The sequence below is a fragment of the Candida pseudojiufengensis genome (assembly GCF_024610245.1).
Source record: "Candida pseudojiufengensis strain CBS 10847 chromosome Unknown scaffold4, whole genome shotgun sequence".
Lineage (NCBI taxonomy): Eukaryota > Fungi > Ascomycota > Pichiomycetes > Serinales > Debaryomycetaceae > Lodderomyces > Lodderomyces pseudojiufengensis.
Genome location: NW_026261529.1, coordinates 62,152 through 77,685, shown reverse-complemented (window position 1 = coordinate 77,685; position 15,534 = coordinate 62,152). Strand labels below are relative to the sequence as shown.

Sequence of the window (15,534 nt, the reverse complement as noted above, 5' to 3'; positions counted from 1 at the left end):
TGTATTACTTGTATATAGATGCATATAGTAATGAAGAAGGATCCGTTAATTTAATATCTCGTCCATAATATTTTTTAGCATAGGGTTCAGTTTCAAAGTTCCAGTAGATTTAACCTTTTTCTTGATTGGTGAGTTATTGACAGACTGTGGTATATCGTAAATATCATCCGCATTGCGAGGAAGTGAGTACAACCAGTTTTTCAGTTCTAAAAATTCAATAAATGTGTTCGTGATATCGGCGGAAGTTAAAGTAGATTTTGATCCAAGTATTATAAGTTTTGATTTTGCTCTTGTTACAGCAACATTAAGTCTTCTCCACTCTTTCATCAAATCTCCTGGATTTCTTTCCTCATTAGACCTGACTAATGATATAATGATACATTGTTTATCCCTACCTTGATACTGATCAGCAGTTAAAATCTCAAGATCGGTTTTAGATGACAAGTTTCTTTTCAAAAGTTCCAATTGTGATCTATAAAACGACATTACACCAATTTGAGATTCATCTATTCCTGCAGTGACCAAAGCCTTTACAGTTTGATGGATAAGTTTAGCCTCAATTGGATTTTGAATTGATTCACCAAATACAGTCTCTCTTGCTGGAATTGTATCGTGGTCCAAAAACAAAACTTTTTTGGTTTCATCAAAAATTAAATTGTCCATCCATTTGAATTGTTCAGGAACTTCCAGTTGTGAAATTTTTAACATTGCATTTGGATTTGGTATCTTTAAACTTTGTTTCGCTACTTCTTGAGATCCACACTTGAGTTTATTGTCATAAACTAGAACATTGGAAACTTGCATAATCTCTTCACACATTCTATATTGATCTGTCAATTCACATAATGCATTTGGGTGTGCCTCTGATAAAATTCTGAATAATGATCGTGATAATCCAGATTTCACTTCTGGATTAGGATGTAAGACTAAAGGAGGCAATTGATAATGATCTCCAACCAATACAAATTTTTTGGCTAAGCTTATAGGTCCCAAATTTATTGGTAAGGTTATTTGAGAAGCTTCATCCACAATACAATAGTCAAATTCATTTCTTAAATTAAAGCAATGGTCAGCAACTCCCAAACATGTAGTTGCCACAACGTTTGGGGTCGAGTACGTTTCAACATACTGAGTTTTTGACTTGATAGGCTCTTTGAAATCTGGAATGTAATCATGTAACGCTTTATTTACTCTCAGTGGATGACCAACCCTCAAAATTTTAACATTATCATTTTTAGCTATTTTATCAATGAGTTTCAAAAGGATGTTGTCAACCGCAGAATTGGTGTAGGATGAAATTAAAACCGTTTGACCTTGTGACACGATGGCTTTTATAATTTCAACAATCAAGGTTGTTTTACCAGTTCCTGGCATTCCCAAAATTAAAGCGTAATCATCAGCAGAAAAGACCTTCTTGATTGCATTGGACTGACAAGTATTGAAGTTAGTGGTACCAGCATACTTGAAGCTATCTTCGCTTGAAAATTGAGGCTCCTTCAAGTTCACAATCAAATTTTTTAATTTAGGAGGTGATCCAGTCAAAAACAAGTTCAAAATGTTGAATCTTGCTAAACCCAAACCATAAAACATTTCATCCTTATCTACTATAAATCTTTTTTCTCCATTAGCTCGAAAGTTAGGTTTTCCATGAATTAAACTTTCAATCATTTGATTGTTTTTCTTATTGAAATTTTTTAATTTTTGATCATGAGTCGTCAATCTTCTTTTTGTACTAATTACTATTTGCAGCTTCGATATTGCTTTGACAAAACCAGTGGTAACAGCAAAATGACCGTCTTGATCACTTATTATTACTCTATCATTGTATGTAAATTTTGAAGATAAGAAATTGAAACTTGGGCCAACTTGATCTTTTGCAAATGTATACAAAAATTGTCTAGCATTTGTTTTTTCACTTTTCACATTTCTATAATAAAATATCAGATTTTCATCCTCATTCGATTCGATTATTTTTAAATTATCAAAACACTTGCCTCTTTCTTGACGTAAATGAGATGGTACATTCCACAATTGTTTCAAACTTTTTCCCATCAATTCTTCTTCTTTTGCAATGAGAAAATCCCAATATTTGAAAAACTCTTTAAATTTTGGATCAGATAATCCAGCAGTTATAGTGCTGTATTCATCCTCTTCTATTCCTGAATTTTCCTTCGTACCATCTTCAACCAAATAATTTAAAGTCATACAACCAGATAAAATTTCACACCTTTCACAATCTGATTTTCTTATTAAATCAGGTAGGGAGACTCCTGATTTAAAATGTTCAGAAACTCGATTTCTCAAATTGATTAATGATCTTAAATCAGATATCCTTATGTTACATTTTTTTGTTAGCTCCTCCTTAGTATAAACAAGAATAAAAGAATTTATATCCATGTCATATCTGTCTTTAAATAACAAAGCATATAATGATGCTTGTGCACTGTGACTAATGTACTCCCTCCCAGTTTTGATCTCCATGGGAAAAAGATAGTTTCCTCTCGTTTTCAGATTCTTTAAAGCAGCTATAATTGTTGCGTCGATTTTCCCTTTCAATCCATATACAGGTGACCTAATTTCTTCTTCAATATCCAATATATCTTGAACCCCAAAACCGATTTTGTTATTTTCTAACCAATTTTCAATCATAGTATTTGCGTTTGGAGCTTTTTTGTAGTATTTGTTGAACCATGTATTTAGATATTCAAAATGCTTAGAAGCTTCAACTCTAGCGTCTTCAACGGTTTTCTCAATACTAAACAAACTGACCAAGTACTGATCAATTATATTATCAAAAACTTCATGCATAAACTCTAAAGACCAGGTCTCGGTGATCATACACTCTTGGAATATCAAATGAACCATTTCTCCAACTATAAGAGGTATGCTTGTTGTCCCTGGAAATTTATATCTCGATGTTATGACTGTTTTTCTGGAACAAGATAATTGTTGTGCTATTGTGGTGGCGGATAATATAATATCGGGATTCCAGATAAGTAAGTTATGGGTATCATCAATTAATCTAGGATGGTCTTTATCAGTTAAAATTATGTTCAAAATATCATTTTCTTTAAAGTTCAATTCACAATATTCCCCCCTAACTATGTACTTTGATTCCTCACCATTTGACTCTTGAACTGCTAGAACTAATTGTTTTTTGGTTTTCATATATAACTGCTCGGTGAATGATTTAATTTTACATCTTCGAAGCATGTCTCTGTCATATGCTAACGGACCAAATTCATCTTCTTTTATTGAGAATGCACGTCTTTCCGTCTGATCTGTTTCACTGTTTTTGAAAGATTTACTGAAAACCTTACCATTTGGTGCTTTAGTTACAGTTAATGAATCGATGACTTCCGGATCTATATCATCTGAAAACGGGTCCTCGGAGAACAAATTATTTGGTTCTGAATCAAGAATTTGAAGTTTCTTTGTATCATTTTGAAGTTGTATGTTTTGAGTAAGGATTTGTATTAGTTCGTCGTCATCATCCAAAAAAGGATCACTTGATTGTATCGAGTCATTGAAGCAATTGCCAGTTGGTGACAGTTGTAGGAGACATTCCTTATTAGAAACTTGCTGATTCGGTTCATCATGAGCAACAGAACCTTCTTTTTCACCACCTAGTTTGTTGATCCAACCATTCAATTTACCGTGAAATGAATCAGAAATTGACGGTCGTAGATTTTCAACTTCATTAGATTTTGTTCGTTTGAGACCCGGTGGACAGGAGGTTTGTTTACTAAAACTAAGATCTGAACAGCTTTTGAGTAGCTTGGGTGACCTTAAATACATGTTGTTGAAATCAGTGCCATAACGGGTCAATAATTCATTAGAAGAATCATCTTGTAGACTTGATTTAGATTGAGTTAAATTCTTCAAAGGCGATGAAAAGTTTTGAATGTTTGAATGCTTAAGCTGCACACCCTTATGGTTGTTTTGATTTTCAGGACTCTCCTTCCACCGTATCCCATCGAAACTATCATCAGAATTGTCTGTAACCACTTGAACGTGCTTCCGTTTCTTTTGTTTTGATTTGGGACTTGTCTTCTTGATTTCCTGAACTGGTTGAATATTTGATTTTAACGTATTTATATCCACTGGTTTTATGACGGCTTCATTTTTATTCAGTAGTTTGGTAGAAGTAGTAGACGTTAATTTATCAATCGGGAAAAAGAACTGCTTTTTTGGTCGTTTCAATGATTTTATTGATTCAGAATTTTTTTCCATTGTTTACGATGTGATCATTATGTTTAAAAGTAGGTGATATGAACTCGGTATGAAGTTGATGATTGTTTTTGACTTTGTTTACTTTTTAAAAGATGTTAGAAATTATAAGATTTTGATCTTTTAAAACGTGTAGCGCGTCAAAGTTTAAAAATTTAGGTCGATATAAGAACGAGGTAGAGAACACTTCTTTCTCAACCAACATATACATAGACATAACCAAGGCTAAAACCGACAACACTAGACTATACAGAACGCGCTCAATTTGGGTTATAATGAATCGCTCATGAACTTTGATTTTGTAAGTTCTCCATCACTACTAAAAATTTTATAGTGGTCTTTCACTGTCTACGAAGCTATTGATACAATATCCTATAATATAATATAAAACCTGAAAACAATTCATTTTCTGCTCAATTGTTTGTCGGTTTGATGCCATACTGTAGAAGATTTATCCTTATCTATTTACAAAAAGTAAGACCCTAAAAATTTGAAGTGAGGCATAGTCTTGTGTCTTGAGGGTGAGGATAAACCCAGAATATAATAAACTTAAATTGACAAACAAGAACGTTGAGTATAAAGGCCTTTGTTCAATCCAGCTTTTCAAATTTGGCTCAGTCTTCTAAAAATTTTTGATGAAAATTCTAAACCGACTTAATTGCTAAACTGATAAATTCCATCAAAGTTTAGTTCTGGTCACGTCTTAATTAATCACATGAGGAAACACTTCCCTGTCTAATGGCTAGAACAAACGTTCTTAATGGATTCCGTTGATAGATTGCATGTTGAGAAGTTGGTGTTTAATTTAATATCTATGAAGATCTAAATAGAGAAGAATAAAATAATTTATCTTTTTCTCATATTAAATTCTCATCTCATTTTAAAATTTTTCTGAATAAAGAAACAGATTAATTTTTCATTTAACTATCATCAACAACAGATCATTAATATTTCTCGTTTGATCATAATCAAAAACACTTTATTGTGAGGTCATAACCATATTGAACATCCATCAACAGTCAATTTATAAATTCTGTATATCATTTGTAGGTTTTTCATCACCATTTATATAAACCATCACATCAAAGTAATACAAAATGGCTTACGTTTTAACCGAAACAGCAGCCGGTTATGCTCTTTTGAAAGCATCAGATAAGAAAATCCACAAATCATCGTCATTGATTGAAGATTTAAACACATTGGAAAAAGTAACTGATCAATTTAAAATCCATAGATTTGAAAAATTTCAAAGTGCAGCAAATGCTTTAGAAGAAGCAAATGCTATAATTGAAGGTAAAGTATCTGAGAATTTAAAAAGATTCTTGGAAGATTCAAAGTCTGACAAAAAGTCAACTTTAATTGTTTCAGAAACTAAATTGGGAAATGCCATTAATAAATTAGGTTTAAATTTTCAAGTCGTATCAGATGCAGCCTCATTAGATTTACATAGAGCTATCAAAGAATTTTTACCAGAATTATTACCTGGATTGGATAATTCAGCATTAAATCAAATGTCATTAGGTTTAGCCCATTCTTTAGGTCGTCATAAATTAAAATTTTCAGCTGATAAAGTTGACACTATGATTATTCAAGCAATTGCATTATTGGACGATTTAGATAAAGAATTAAATACATATGCAATGAGATGTAAAGAGTGGTATGGATGGCATTTTCCAGAATTGGCTAAAATTGTCGTCGACTCAGTAGCATACGCTAGAATTATTTTAACAATGGGTGTAAGATCAAATGCAGCAGAAATTGAATTATCAGAAATTTTACCAGAAGAAATTGAAGAACAAGTTAAAACTGCAGCTGAAGTTTCCATGGGTACAGAAATCACAGAAGATGATTTAAATAACATTAAAGCATTAGCTGAACAAATTGTTGACCTCGCAGCTTACAGAGAACAATTATCAAATTATTTAAGTTCGAGAATGAGAGCCATTGCTCCAAATTTGACTGTTATGGTAGGGGAATTAGTTGGAGCTAGATTCATAGCACATGCCGGTTCATTACTTTCTTTAGCCAAAGCACCAGCATCAACCATACAAATCTTAGGAGCTGAAAAGGCTTTATTCAGAGCCTTGAAAACTAAACATGACACACCAAAATATGGTATAATATATCATGCATCAATAGTAGGACAAGCAACAGGTAAAAATAAAGGAAGAATTGCAAGAGTATTAGCTGCAAAAGCAGCCATTTCAGTAAGATACGATTGTTTTGATGAAGAAAGAGATGATTCGGATGATTTTGGATTAGAAAATAGAGCTAAAGTTGAGGGAAGATTAAGTCAATTAGAAGGAAGAGACTTGAGAACAACATCAAAAGTAAGTAGACAACAACCTAAAATAGATATAACAGAAGCTAGAGCATATAATGCAGATGCAGATGCACCAGTAGCTGCAACTGTTGATTCAGATGATGAAGAATCTGAAACTGAAGAAGTTGAAGAAAAACCAGAGAAAAAATCCAAAGATAAAAAAGAGAAGAAAGATAAAAAGAGTAAAAAAGATAAGAAAGATAAAAAAGAAAAGAAAGATAAAAAGGATAAGAAAAGGAAAAGAGATGATGATGATGTTGAAGAAGAAAAATCAAAGAAAAAAGATAAAAAATCAAAAAAGTCAAAGAAGGATTAAAATTAAGGGGGTTTATCATGAGGTTTGTACATTATTAATAAAATTTAAAAAAGGAAATAGGTATTGATAGCGATTTGATCTCTTTTAGTCTAAATCTTGAATATCAACATCTTGATCTGATTGACTTTGATTGTTTGTCGTTTCATGATCAGAGTGATTTTGATTGCTTGTCGTTTCAAGATTTGTTGAAGGTTGTGTAGTACTTGGGTTCGTTTGAGCGCCTGAAGGCTGGTTTTGGCTCTGGCTTCGATTGTGGTTGATGTTTTGATTAGCATTTTGATTCGGATTTTGTGACACATCCACTCCATTGACAAATACAGCAGTAGTAGAACCACCTCCTGAATTCCTAATACGATCAAAAGTATTTGAAAAAGTTGGACCTAATACATTTCCTAAACCTTGGAGGATTGCTTCCGGTATCATACTCGTAATATTGGTAGGTTCATTGGGTAGATTTTGACGTTGATTTGGATTTGGATTTGGATTTTGTTGAGTTTCAGTTGTACGTGAGTTGTTTGATCCTCCTGTTTCGTCTTGTGATGTCCTGTTAGGTCCAATATTTGTTGAATTATTATTATTGGAACTGGTACCTTCGTTACCTCTATTGTCAAAAGCATATCTATTAATAAATTCTCTTATATCATCTATCGGATTTCCATTACCATCAGTACCAGTGACAACATTAGTTCTGGATTCATTCTCAGTATTAGTATTTGCTGTGACATCTACTGTAGTTGTTGCTGTTGTGGCTCTGGGAGCATCATTCGTATGGGGAATAGTATCTATTTGTGTTATTGTAGCTGTTTCCATACCATTTCGAGCCAACATATTCTGACTAACTTCAGGAGTTAATATATTAGGTCTACTTGCATTAGCTCTTTCTGAAAGATTCCTCAAGGTAGAATCTCGATAAACTGGCAAATATGTAAAATAATCTCTATCTCCTTCAGGACAATTTGCTCTTAAATGAGCTAAAATTTTTCGAACTTCACTGACAATGGTTTTAATCTTGAGCTCATTAACTCTTTGCTGATAAGCTCTTTTTTCTGTTAAGGCAATTGCTGCACTCAATCTTTCAATGAATTGTGGTAAAACAGTTTGTTGTGTCACTTCCCTATATTCATCAGCTGTTTTAGTATCATGACTTGGGAATTTTGGAGGAAGTATATATCCCGTTGCACATTTAAGAGCAATCAAATAACATTGTAATGCCATTAAACCACTGCCCATATACAAATGACAATAACCCAATTGAGTCCATGCAGGTGTAAAAGCTTTATTGACTAAAATTGCCGCATTTAAATCATCGATAGCTTCTGGAACACAATTAAGCCCTATAAATGCAATTGCTCTATTCGTGAGTATTTGAGCATCTTCCTCAGTATAATTTTCTGGAGTAACAGTTAAAGCTTCAGTGTATACCTTTATAGCTTGACCGAAAGATTGAAATGACATCAAGTTATTTCCTTTTTCTCTCAATTCATTAAATTTTTGAGAATTTAGTATTTTTTCTTTGTTGTGCAGACCCGATATTAATGATTGTATAGTGGTTAAAAATGTTGAGTTGAAATTTTTTACAAATGATAATAACGGTATTTCTCCTTCATACCCATTTCTTAATATTTTGCTAACCGCGACAAAAGAATCATGAAAATCCCCATTTATGAGACCTGCAATTCGATCAATGTAATTTGAGCAATATAATGCAATGTTTAAATTTGGGCTGTTGTTGATTAATTGAAGCTCAGGATATTTTTCTAAAATTAAATTGAACATTCGGAATACTTTAAAATAAACTCGATCCCATTCAGGTGTATCTGATTCTAACTCCTTATTTCGTAATACTTTTGCAATTAAATCTGCTGTTTGAACGTTTGGGAATTCAAATGAGTTTATATTCTCTCCAGTTAATATACTTCCTATCTTTTTTACTGTTGCATTGATTACCCATCTATCTAACATTAACGTGAGATGATTTTCTCCTGTATCAGAATTAATAATGAGGCCAACATTATTTAATTGTTGAATAACTTGACTTAATGATGAGTTTACAAATGCTGGATCGTGTGATCCAATTGAAATAAGACTAGATCCTTCTTTCAAATCTTGTTGAAAGTATATCAAGTATTGCCTGAAACCATGCCTTAGAAAATACAGGATCACATGCACGTCGATTCCCAAACTTTCCACATCAGACATGATTCTTATTGATATTTGGTGTTGATTATATTGGTTGTAAATAAAAATAAGCACGCTATATCAAAAAATCGTTTGGTAATTTTTTTTTTCCCATTCTTGATTTATAATTGTTTCACATTTAATGATATCGTAAATAATAACTTAGAATAGACGAAGAGTTTACATTATTACCAGAGACTAAAGAGCTGCTGTATCAAACATTACGTATCTATCTATTTAGAGAGATTAACTGCAGCAGCGGCAGCAGCTGCAAAGTGGTTTGGTTGATTGATTTTTGGAGATGTTATAGATTTATTTGATTTATTATCGCTTGACAGTTTTCTTTTAGATTGTCGCTTTGAATTGTTATTAATACCAGGTGATGATGACGAGGATTTTCGTTGTGTATTCAGATCTGTATTTGAAGCTCGTTGTGCTGCAACTGTTGAGGAAGTATCACGAGCGATTAATAAGCAATCAATCCATCCATGAGCTGACCCGATGAATACTTCCCTATTCGATTTATCTACTACTTTTATGATATTTGAAAGTTTGTTTCTTGATTCATTATTTATTTGTTCAAGGAAGATTAAATCTCCACCATCTTTCACTAACTCAATGATTAAATATCCTGAAACATCATCAGACTTGTCTTGTTCTTCGTCTTCATCATCAGATTCAAATTCGTAATCATACATCAAACAATCAGCACCTTTGTTAGCCTTCAAGTCGACCATCATAACTTCTAATGATGATTCAACAAAAAATAATCTTGCCATATTTGTAACAATTGCTAAGACTAATTTCTTATCTTGATCCAATGTATTTTTGTTCTCTGTGATAATTTGTTCCAATATTGAATCATCTAATATATCATATTTTGTATTTAAACTTCTTTTCCTCAAATTTACCTTATGAAGTAAATCCATTTTCAATATTTTCTCATTAGGGTTGAGTAATGAAGTGATTTCTCGGAAATTAAGTATAGTAGTTTTGTGTTTTTGTTTTGATTTAATTGTTTTCACATTGGATGATGAGTTAGTTTTGATAGGTATAGGGACCGTTGGTGGAGTTGGTGAAGTTTTCTGTTTTTGTCGTTGACTTGCAAAAGCAGCAGCCGCAGCAGCATTTGAGGCCACAGAATCTTGTTGTTCTGGTTGTTCTAATTTTGGGCTAGTATGAGGGGATTGACTTTTCCTTGGTGGTTTGAAATAAGATGAAACTGGTGGTGATTGAGTATATGATGGTTGAGACAGTAATGCAGGTTTTACATTTGAAGCTGGTTGAGTGGGTTGAGATGTCGGGGGTTGGGACGAAGATGGGGTAGTTGCTGCGCTTTGAAATGCTGTATTAGTCCTTATATTGTGTAAATTTGGTGATTGATTATTAATCTGTTGGGAATTTGGATCTGAAGAAGGTTGTGATCCCATGACTCTATTTACAGAGCCATTAGTGCTATTGCTGTTGTTGTAGTAAACACTATTATTATTGTTTACACCATTATTACCAAACTTGTTGCTGTTGTTACTATTATTATTGTTGTTGTTGTTGTTGATGTTGTTAATGTTACTATTATTATTGTTGTTGTTGTTGTTGATGTTGTTAATGTTGTTATTATTGTTATTATTGTTGCTGTTCGACTTAGTATTTATTACATTTGCGTTGTTGTAATTCATATTGTTGTTAATTCCAATGCTACCGTTATTGCTGTTGAATTGTTGTTGTTGTTGTCGATAGAATGCTGGTTGCCGCACTGGATTAGGCAATACTGAGTGTTGTATATTTTGTTTTTGAATTGGCAGTGTATTTTGTTGAAAATTATTTGACATATTTATATCATTAATTTTAGTTGGAGAAGTATTTTTTCTTATAATAGTAGGAGGTTTATAAGATTTTTTTGTTGTAACAGAAGGTAAAAATCCAAAATCTGAATTTTGAATTTGATTTTGTAATTGTTGATATGAATTTGATTTATTTATATTTCTATTTGAACCATTTTTAAAAGTTACTGGAGCATGTTGAATTGAACCATTTGAATTATAACTTTCAAATTTAGGTGCTTTTCTATGCCAAATATAACGTTCGTCTCTCCAATCAACATCTCTGAACCAATTAGAAGACATTATTTCTGGTATTGTTAATCTTTGACTTGGTTCTGATACTAATATTTTCTCTATCAATATTATTACATCATTTGGTAATGGTTTTGGTGATATATGAGTATAATCAACATCTATAATTTTTTGAAAAGTAAGATATTCTGTATTTCCTTTAAAAGGAGGAGAACCATTGAAAAATTGATATAATATACATCCAATTGCCCAAATATCAGCTTCAAATCCACAAATATTTTCTTTTAATAATTCAGGTGATACATATTCAGCAGTTCCAACAAATGAACCTAATCTATCTTTCATATTTGAAGTATTAATTTCATCATCATTTTTATCATAAGAAGTATAATCAATTTTTTCTCCATATTCATCATTTTCTCCTAATAATTTTGCAGCTCCAAAATCAGTAATTTTTATACTTAAATCTTGTCCAACTAAAATATTTTCAGGTTTTAAATCCCTATGAATAACTCCTTTCAGATGAATAAATTTAACTGCATCAATTATTTGACATATATAAAATTTTGAAACTTGTTCAGATAATGAACCAAATTTTCTAATAATTGATAATAATTCTCCATATTCTGCAAAATCTAATACAAAGAATAAACTTGATTCATCTTGAAATGTATAATATAATTGAACTATTCCTGGATGTTGTTGACCTAATCTATGTAATGTTGTTTTTTCTATATTAACATATTTAATTTTATTTTCTTTTACTATATGTTTTTTAGAAAGTACTTTTATTGCATAAGTTTTATTTAATTGTTTATCAATTGCTGAATATACACTTGAATAAGATCCTTCACCTATTTTTGCACCAAATTGATAATCTCTTGCAGACTTTCGTTTTATAATAGGTGGGTTTTGAGGATGCAGAGAATGCTGGTGTTGTTGTTGATGCTGTTGTTGTTGTTGTTGTTGATGCTGTTGTTGTTGTTGTTGTTGATGCTGTTGTTGTTGTTGTTGTTGATGCTGTTGTTGTTGTTGTTGTTGATGCTGTTGTTGTTGTTGTTGTTGATGCTGTTGTTGTTGTTGTTGTTGATGCTGTTGTTGTTGTTGATGCTGTTGCGGTTGTTGGGGCAGCTGTTGTTGTTGTAAGTAATTATTATTTTGTATATTAGATTGAGCTAATTGTGAGGATAGTTGATTGATTGATCTATTATTCGTAGAAATTGATGAATGATTGGGTATGATGGACATTATCTATTTATTTCATTTGTTGATACACCCAATTACACTGTATATGATCTTAAAATTGAATAGCAATTGAGTAGGACAGTAGAATAGTTGGTGAAGGATGTAATTGAATAAACCGGTATTTTAAGTTTCTTGTTTAGATCGAGATTTCTATGTGTTGTAAAAATTAATTTCTATTACATGTGTGTCGTAAATCTAAATTTTTATAGTACACTAAGAGACCATTAATATCTTAGCAGCACCGTAACAGTTCCACAAGAGCCTAGTTAAATGTGTTGTAGAACGTAAGAAAATAGTCCCCAATTAAATGAAGATAACAATAAGAGGACTACTACGGTATGATTTAAAATCAATAACCCAAACTAGAAATTTTACCAAATCATCATACCATAGACTCACATATGAACCATCACATTTAACAAAAATATTTGATAATCAAAAATACTTTAATAAATTTATAAATGAAAATTCAAAAACAAGTTTATCTCCCTTTTCTTTTAAGAATACATCACAACAAACTGGATTATTTAAAAATGAATTATTATCAAATCCATCGGGATTAATTGAATTTTCTAAAATTTCATTAAATGAAGCAAAAGAATTAGTTGAGGATATGAGTAATGGAGAAAAAAATGAAAAGAATCAATTAAATTATATTAAAAAATTAGATCAATTATCAGATATTTTATGTAGAGTTATAGATGTTGCAGAATTTATAAGAGTTGTTCACCCTAGTAATAAATGGATTAATGCAGCTCAACAAACTCATGAATTAGTATTTGAATATATGAATCAATTAAATACAAATGTTGAATTATATAATAATTTAATTGAAGTTTTAAATTCTCAAAATTTAATTACAAAATTGAGTGATGAAGAAATTAAAGTTGGAGAATATTTAAAACAAGATTTTGAAAGATCTGGAATTCATATGGATCCTCAAACAAGAGAAAATTTTGTTGCTATAACTCAAGAAATTTCATTATTAGGATCTCATTTTAATAAAGAAATGAATAATTTAGATTCTTATTGGTGTGAAATAACAAAAGAAGAATTTGATAGTATAGAAGATAAAATGATAAAAGAAGAAATTTTACAATATCAATCAAAATATAGTCATACAAAAACTCCAAATTCTTATTATATACCATTAATTCCTAATTTACCATTTTCAATATTAACAAATTGTAAATCAGATTCAATTAGAAAAAAAATTTGGATTTCATTACATAATTCATCAAAAGAACAAATTGAAATATTAAATAAATTTATATCTTATAGAGCATTATTATCAAAAATGTTAGGTTATGAATCTTATTCTCATTATCAATTAGAACATAAAATGGCAAAATCTCCAAAAAATGTTATGTCATTTTTAAATAATTTACAAAAATCTTTAAAAAATAAAATTGTAAATGAAGAATTACTTGATTTGAGTAAAATAAAAAATGAAAATTTAAATTCAAAATCAAATAATAAACTTAATGAAGATGAAATTATAAATAATTTAAAACCATGGGATAGAGATTATTTAATTAATAAAATTCAATCACAAAATCAACAAGATCCTGAATTACAATTTAAAATATCTGAATATTTTTCAATTGGAACAGTTATAGAAGGATTAAATCAATTATTTTTAAAATTATATAATATAAGTTTAATACCTGAAAAAACTTTAAATGGAGAAGTTTGGGATAATTTAAATGTTAGAAAATTAAAAGTCATGGATAATGAAAAAAATCAAATATTAGGATATTTATATCTTGATTTTTGGTCAAATAAAGTTTTACCATCTCATTTTACAATAGTTTGTTCAAGAAGAATTAATAAATGGGAAAATATTGATGATTATAATTCAAAAGTTCAAATTGATTTAAAAGAAAATTATCAATTACCTATAATTTCATTAGTTTGTAATTTTAACTTACCTAGTGGAAATAAACCAACTTTGTTAACTTTAGATCAAGTTGATACTATATTTCATGAAATGGGTCATGCAATGCATTCAATGATTGGTAGAACTGAATTACATAATTTATCAGGTACAAGATGTGCAACTGATTTTGTTGAAATTCCTTCTGTTTTAATGGAATCTTTTAGTAAAGATTTAAGAGTCTTAAGCAGAATAAGTAAACATTATAAAACTGGAGAATCAATTCCAATAGAACTTTTAGAAAATGCATTTAAAAATAAAAATTATTTACAATCTTGTGAAACTTATATGCAAAGTAAAATGGCAACACTAGATCAATTTTTACATAATGAAAATATAGTAAAACAATTACAAAAAAATGAATCAATTAATTCAACTAAAATTTATCATGAAATTGAATCAAATCTAAAAATTTTTAAAGATATTTATTCAACATGGCATGGAAAATTTCCTCATTTATTTTCTTATGGTTCTGTATATTACTCTTATTTATTAGATAGAGCTATAGCAGAAAAATTATGGAAAAATTTATTTGCCCAAGATCCATTTAATTCAAATTCTGGTTTAAAATATAAAAATGATATTTTAAAATGGGGTGGTACAAAAGATCCTTGGTTGTGTTTAAGTGATGCTTTAAATATAAAAGAATTATCCAAGGGAGATCTGAATGCTATGGAAATAATTGGGAAAGATTTAACTTTATAGACCTTAGACTACATAAGTATAGTGTAGACTAATTTAACTTGTAAATACGAATATAAACTATTTATTGCATAACTATCAAGTTTTTTTCATTTATTTTTGGCGGTTCATACTACTTTTGGCCTTAAATTTTTGTCAAAGAATAGCCGTTATTGATCCGACAGATTAGAATCGTTTACAATTGGGAACAACAAAAAAACTCGGATAATTTGAAACAACTCAATAAATATGAGACATTACTTTACATTGATGCTCTAAAATACCTTATGAGACATATTATTTTTGAAGGCAAAATTCGTTTAAAGGCAATATGAAGATAATGAAGTAACGGCATACAAAGGTCAAAAATTACAAACCCACCCTATATTTCATTCCCATCGTGACACAAAATTCGCTAAAATAAAAATATGTCAAAAATGCCCTTCGCTAAACTTTAATTATAAAACTTCAGTCTATAGAACGAAAAATTTTTATTCAAAGAATTGCAATGTAACCACAAACAATATTAGGAAAAAAGGCTTTTCGTCCTTTG

General features: G+C 30.4%; 5 protein-coding genes across 5 annotated transcripts; 2 read left to right on the top strand and 3 right to left on the bottom strand. All coding sequences in view use genetic code 12, as the record gives it.

Moving 5' to 3' along the window:
* Positions 1-45: 45 nt before the first annotated feature.
* DNA2 (bifunctional ATP-dependent DNA helicase/ssDNA endodeoxyribonuclease) lies at positions 46-4,233 on the bottom strand (the record flags this gene model as incomplete). Its single annotated transcript, XM_051757460.1, has 1 exon — positions 46-4,233. The coding sequence occupies one exon, from the start codon at positions 4,231-4,233 to the stop codon at positions 46-48; it is 4,188 nt and encodes a 1,395-aa protein (XP_051614184.1).
* A 1,094-nt stretch (positions 4,234-5,327) lies between these two features.
* On the top strand, positions 5,328-6,869 carry NOP5 (RNA-processing protein; the record flags this gene model as incomplete). Its single annotated transcript, XM_051757459.1, has 1 exon — positions 5,328-6,869. One exon carries the CDS (start codon positions 5,328-5,330, stop codon positions 6,867-6,869), a length of 1,542 nt encoding a protein of 513 aa, XP_051614183.1.
* An 84-nt stretch (positions 6,870-6,953) lies between these two features.
* On the bottom strand, positions 6,954-9,068 carry KGF55_002741 (tetratricopeptide repeat protein; the record flags this gene model as incomplete). Its single annotated transcript, XM_051757458.1, has 1 exon — positions 6,954-9,068. One exon carries the CDS (start codon positions 9,066-9,068, stop codon positions 6,954-6,956), a length of 2,115 nt encoding a protein of 704 aa, XP_051614182.1.
* A 212-nt stretch (positions 9,069-9,280) lies between these two features.
* On the bottom strand, positions 9,281-12,367 carry PKH3 (protein kinase; the record flags this gene model as incomplete). Its single annotated transcript, XM_051757457.1, has 1 exon — positions 9,281-12,367. One exon carries the CDS (start codon positions 12,365-12,367, stop codon positions 9,281-9,283), a length of 3,087 nt encoding a protein of 1,028 aa, XP_051614181.1.
* A 304-nt stretch (positions 12,368-12,671) lies between these two features.
* On the top strand, positions 12,672-15,005 carry KGF55_002739 (metalloendopeptidase; the record flags this gene model as incomplete). Its single annotated transcript, XM_051757456.1, has 1 exon — positions 12,672-15,005. One exon carries the CDS (start codon positions 12,672-12,674, stop codon positions 15,003-15,005), a length of 2,334 nt encoding a protein of 777 aa, XP_051614180.1.
* Between the last annotated feature and the right edge of the window lie 529 nt (positions 15,006-15,534).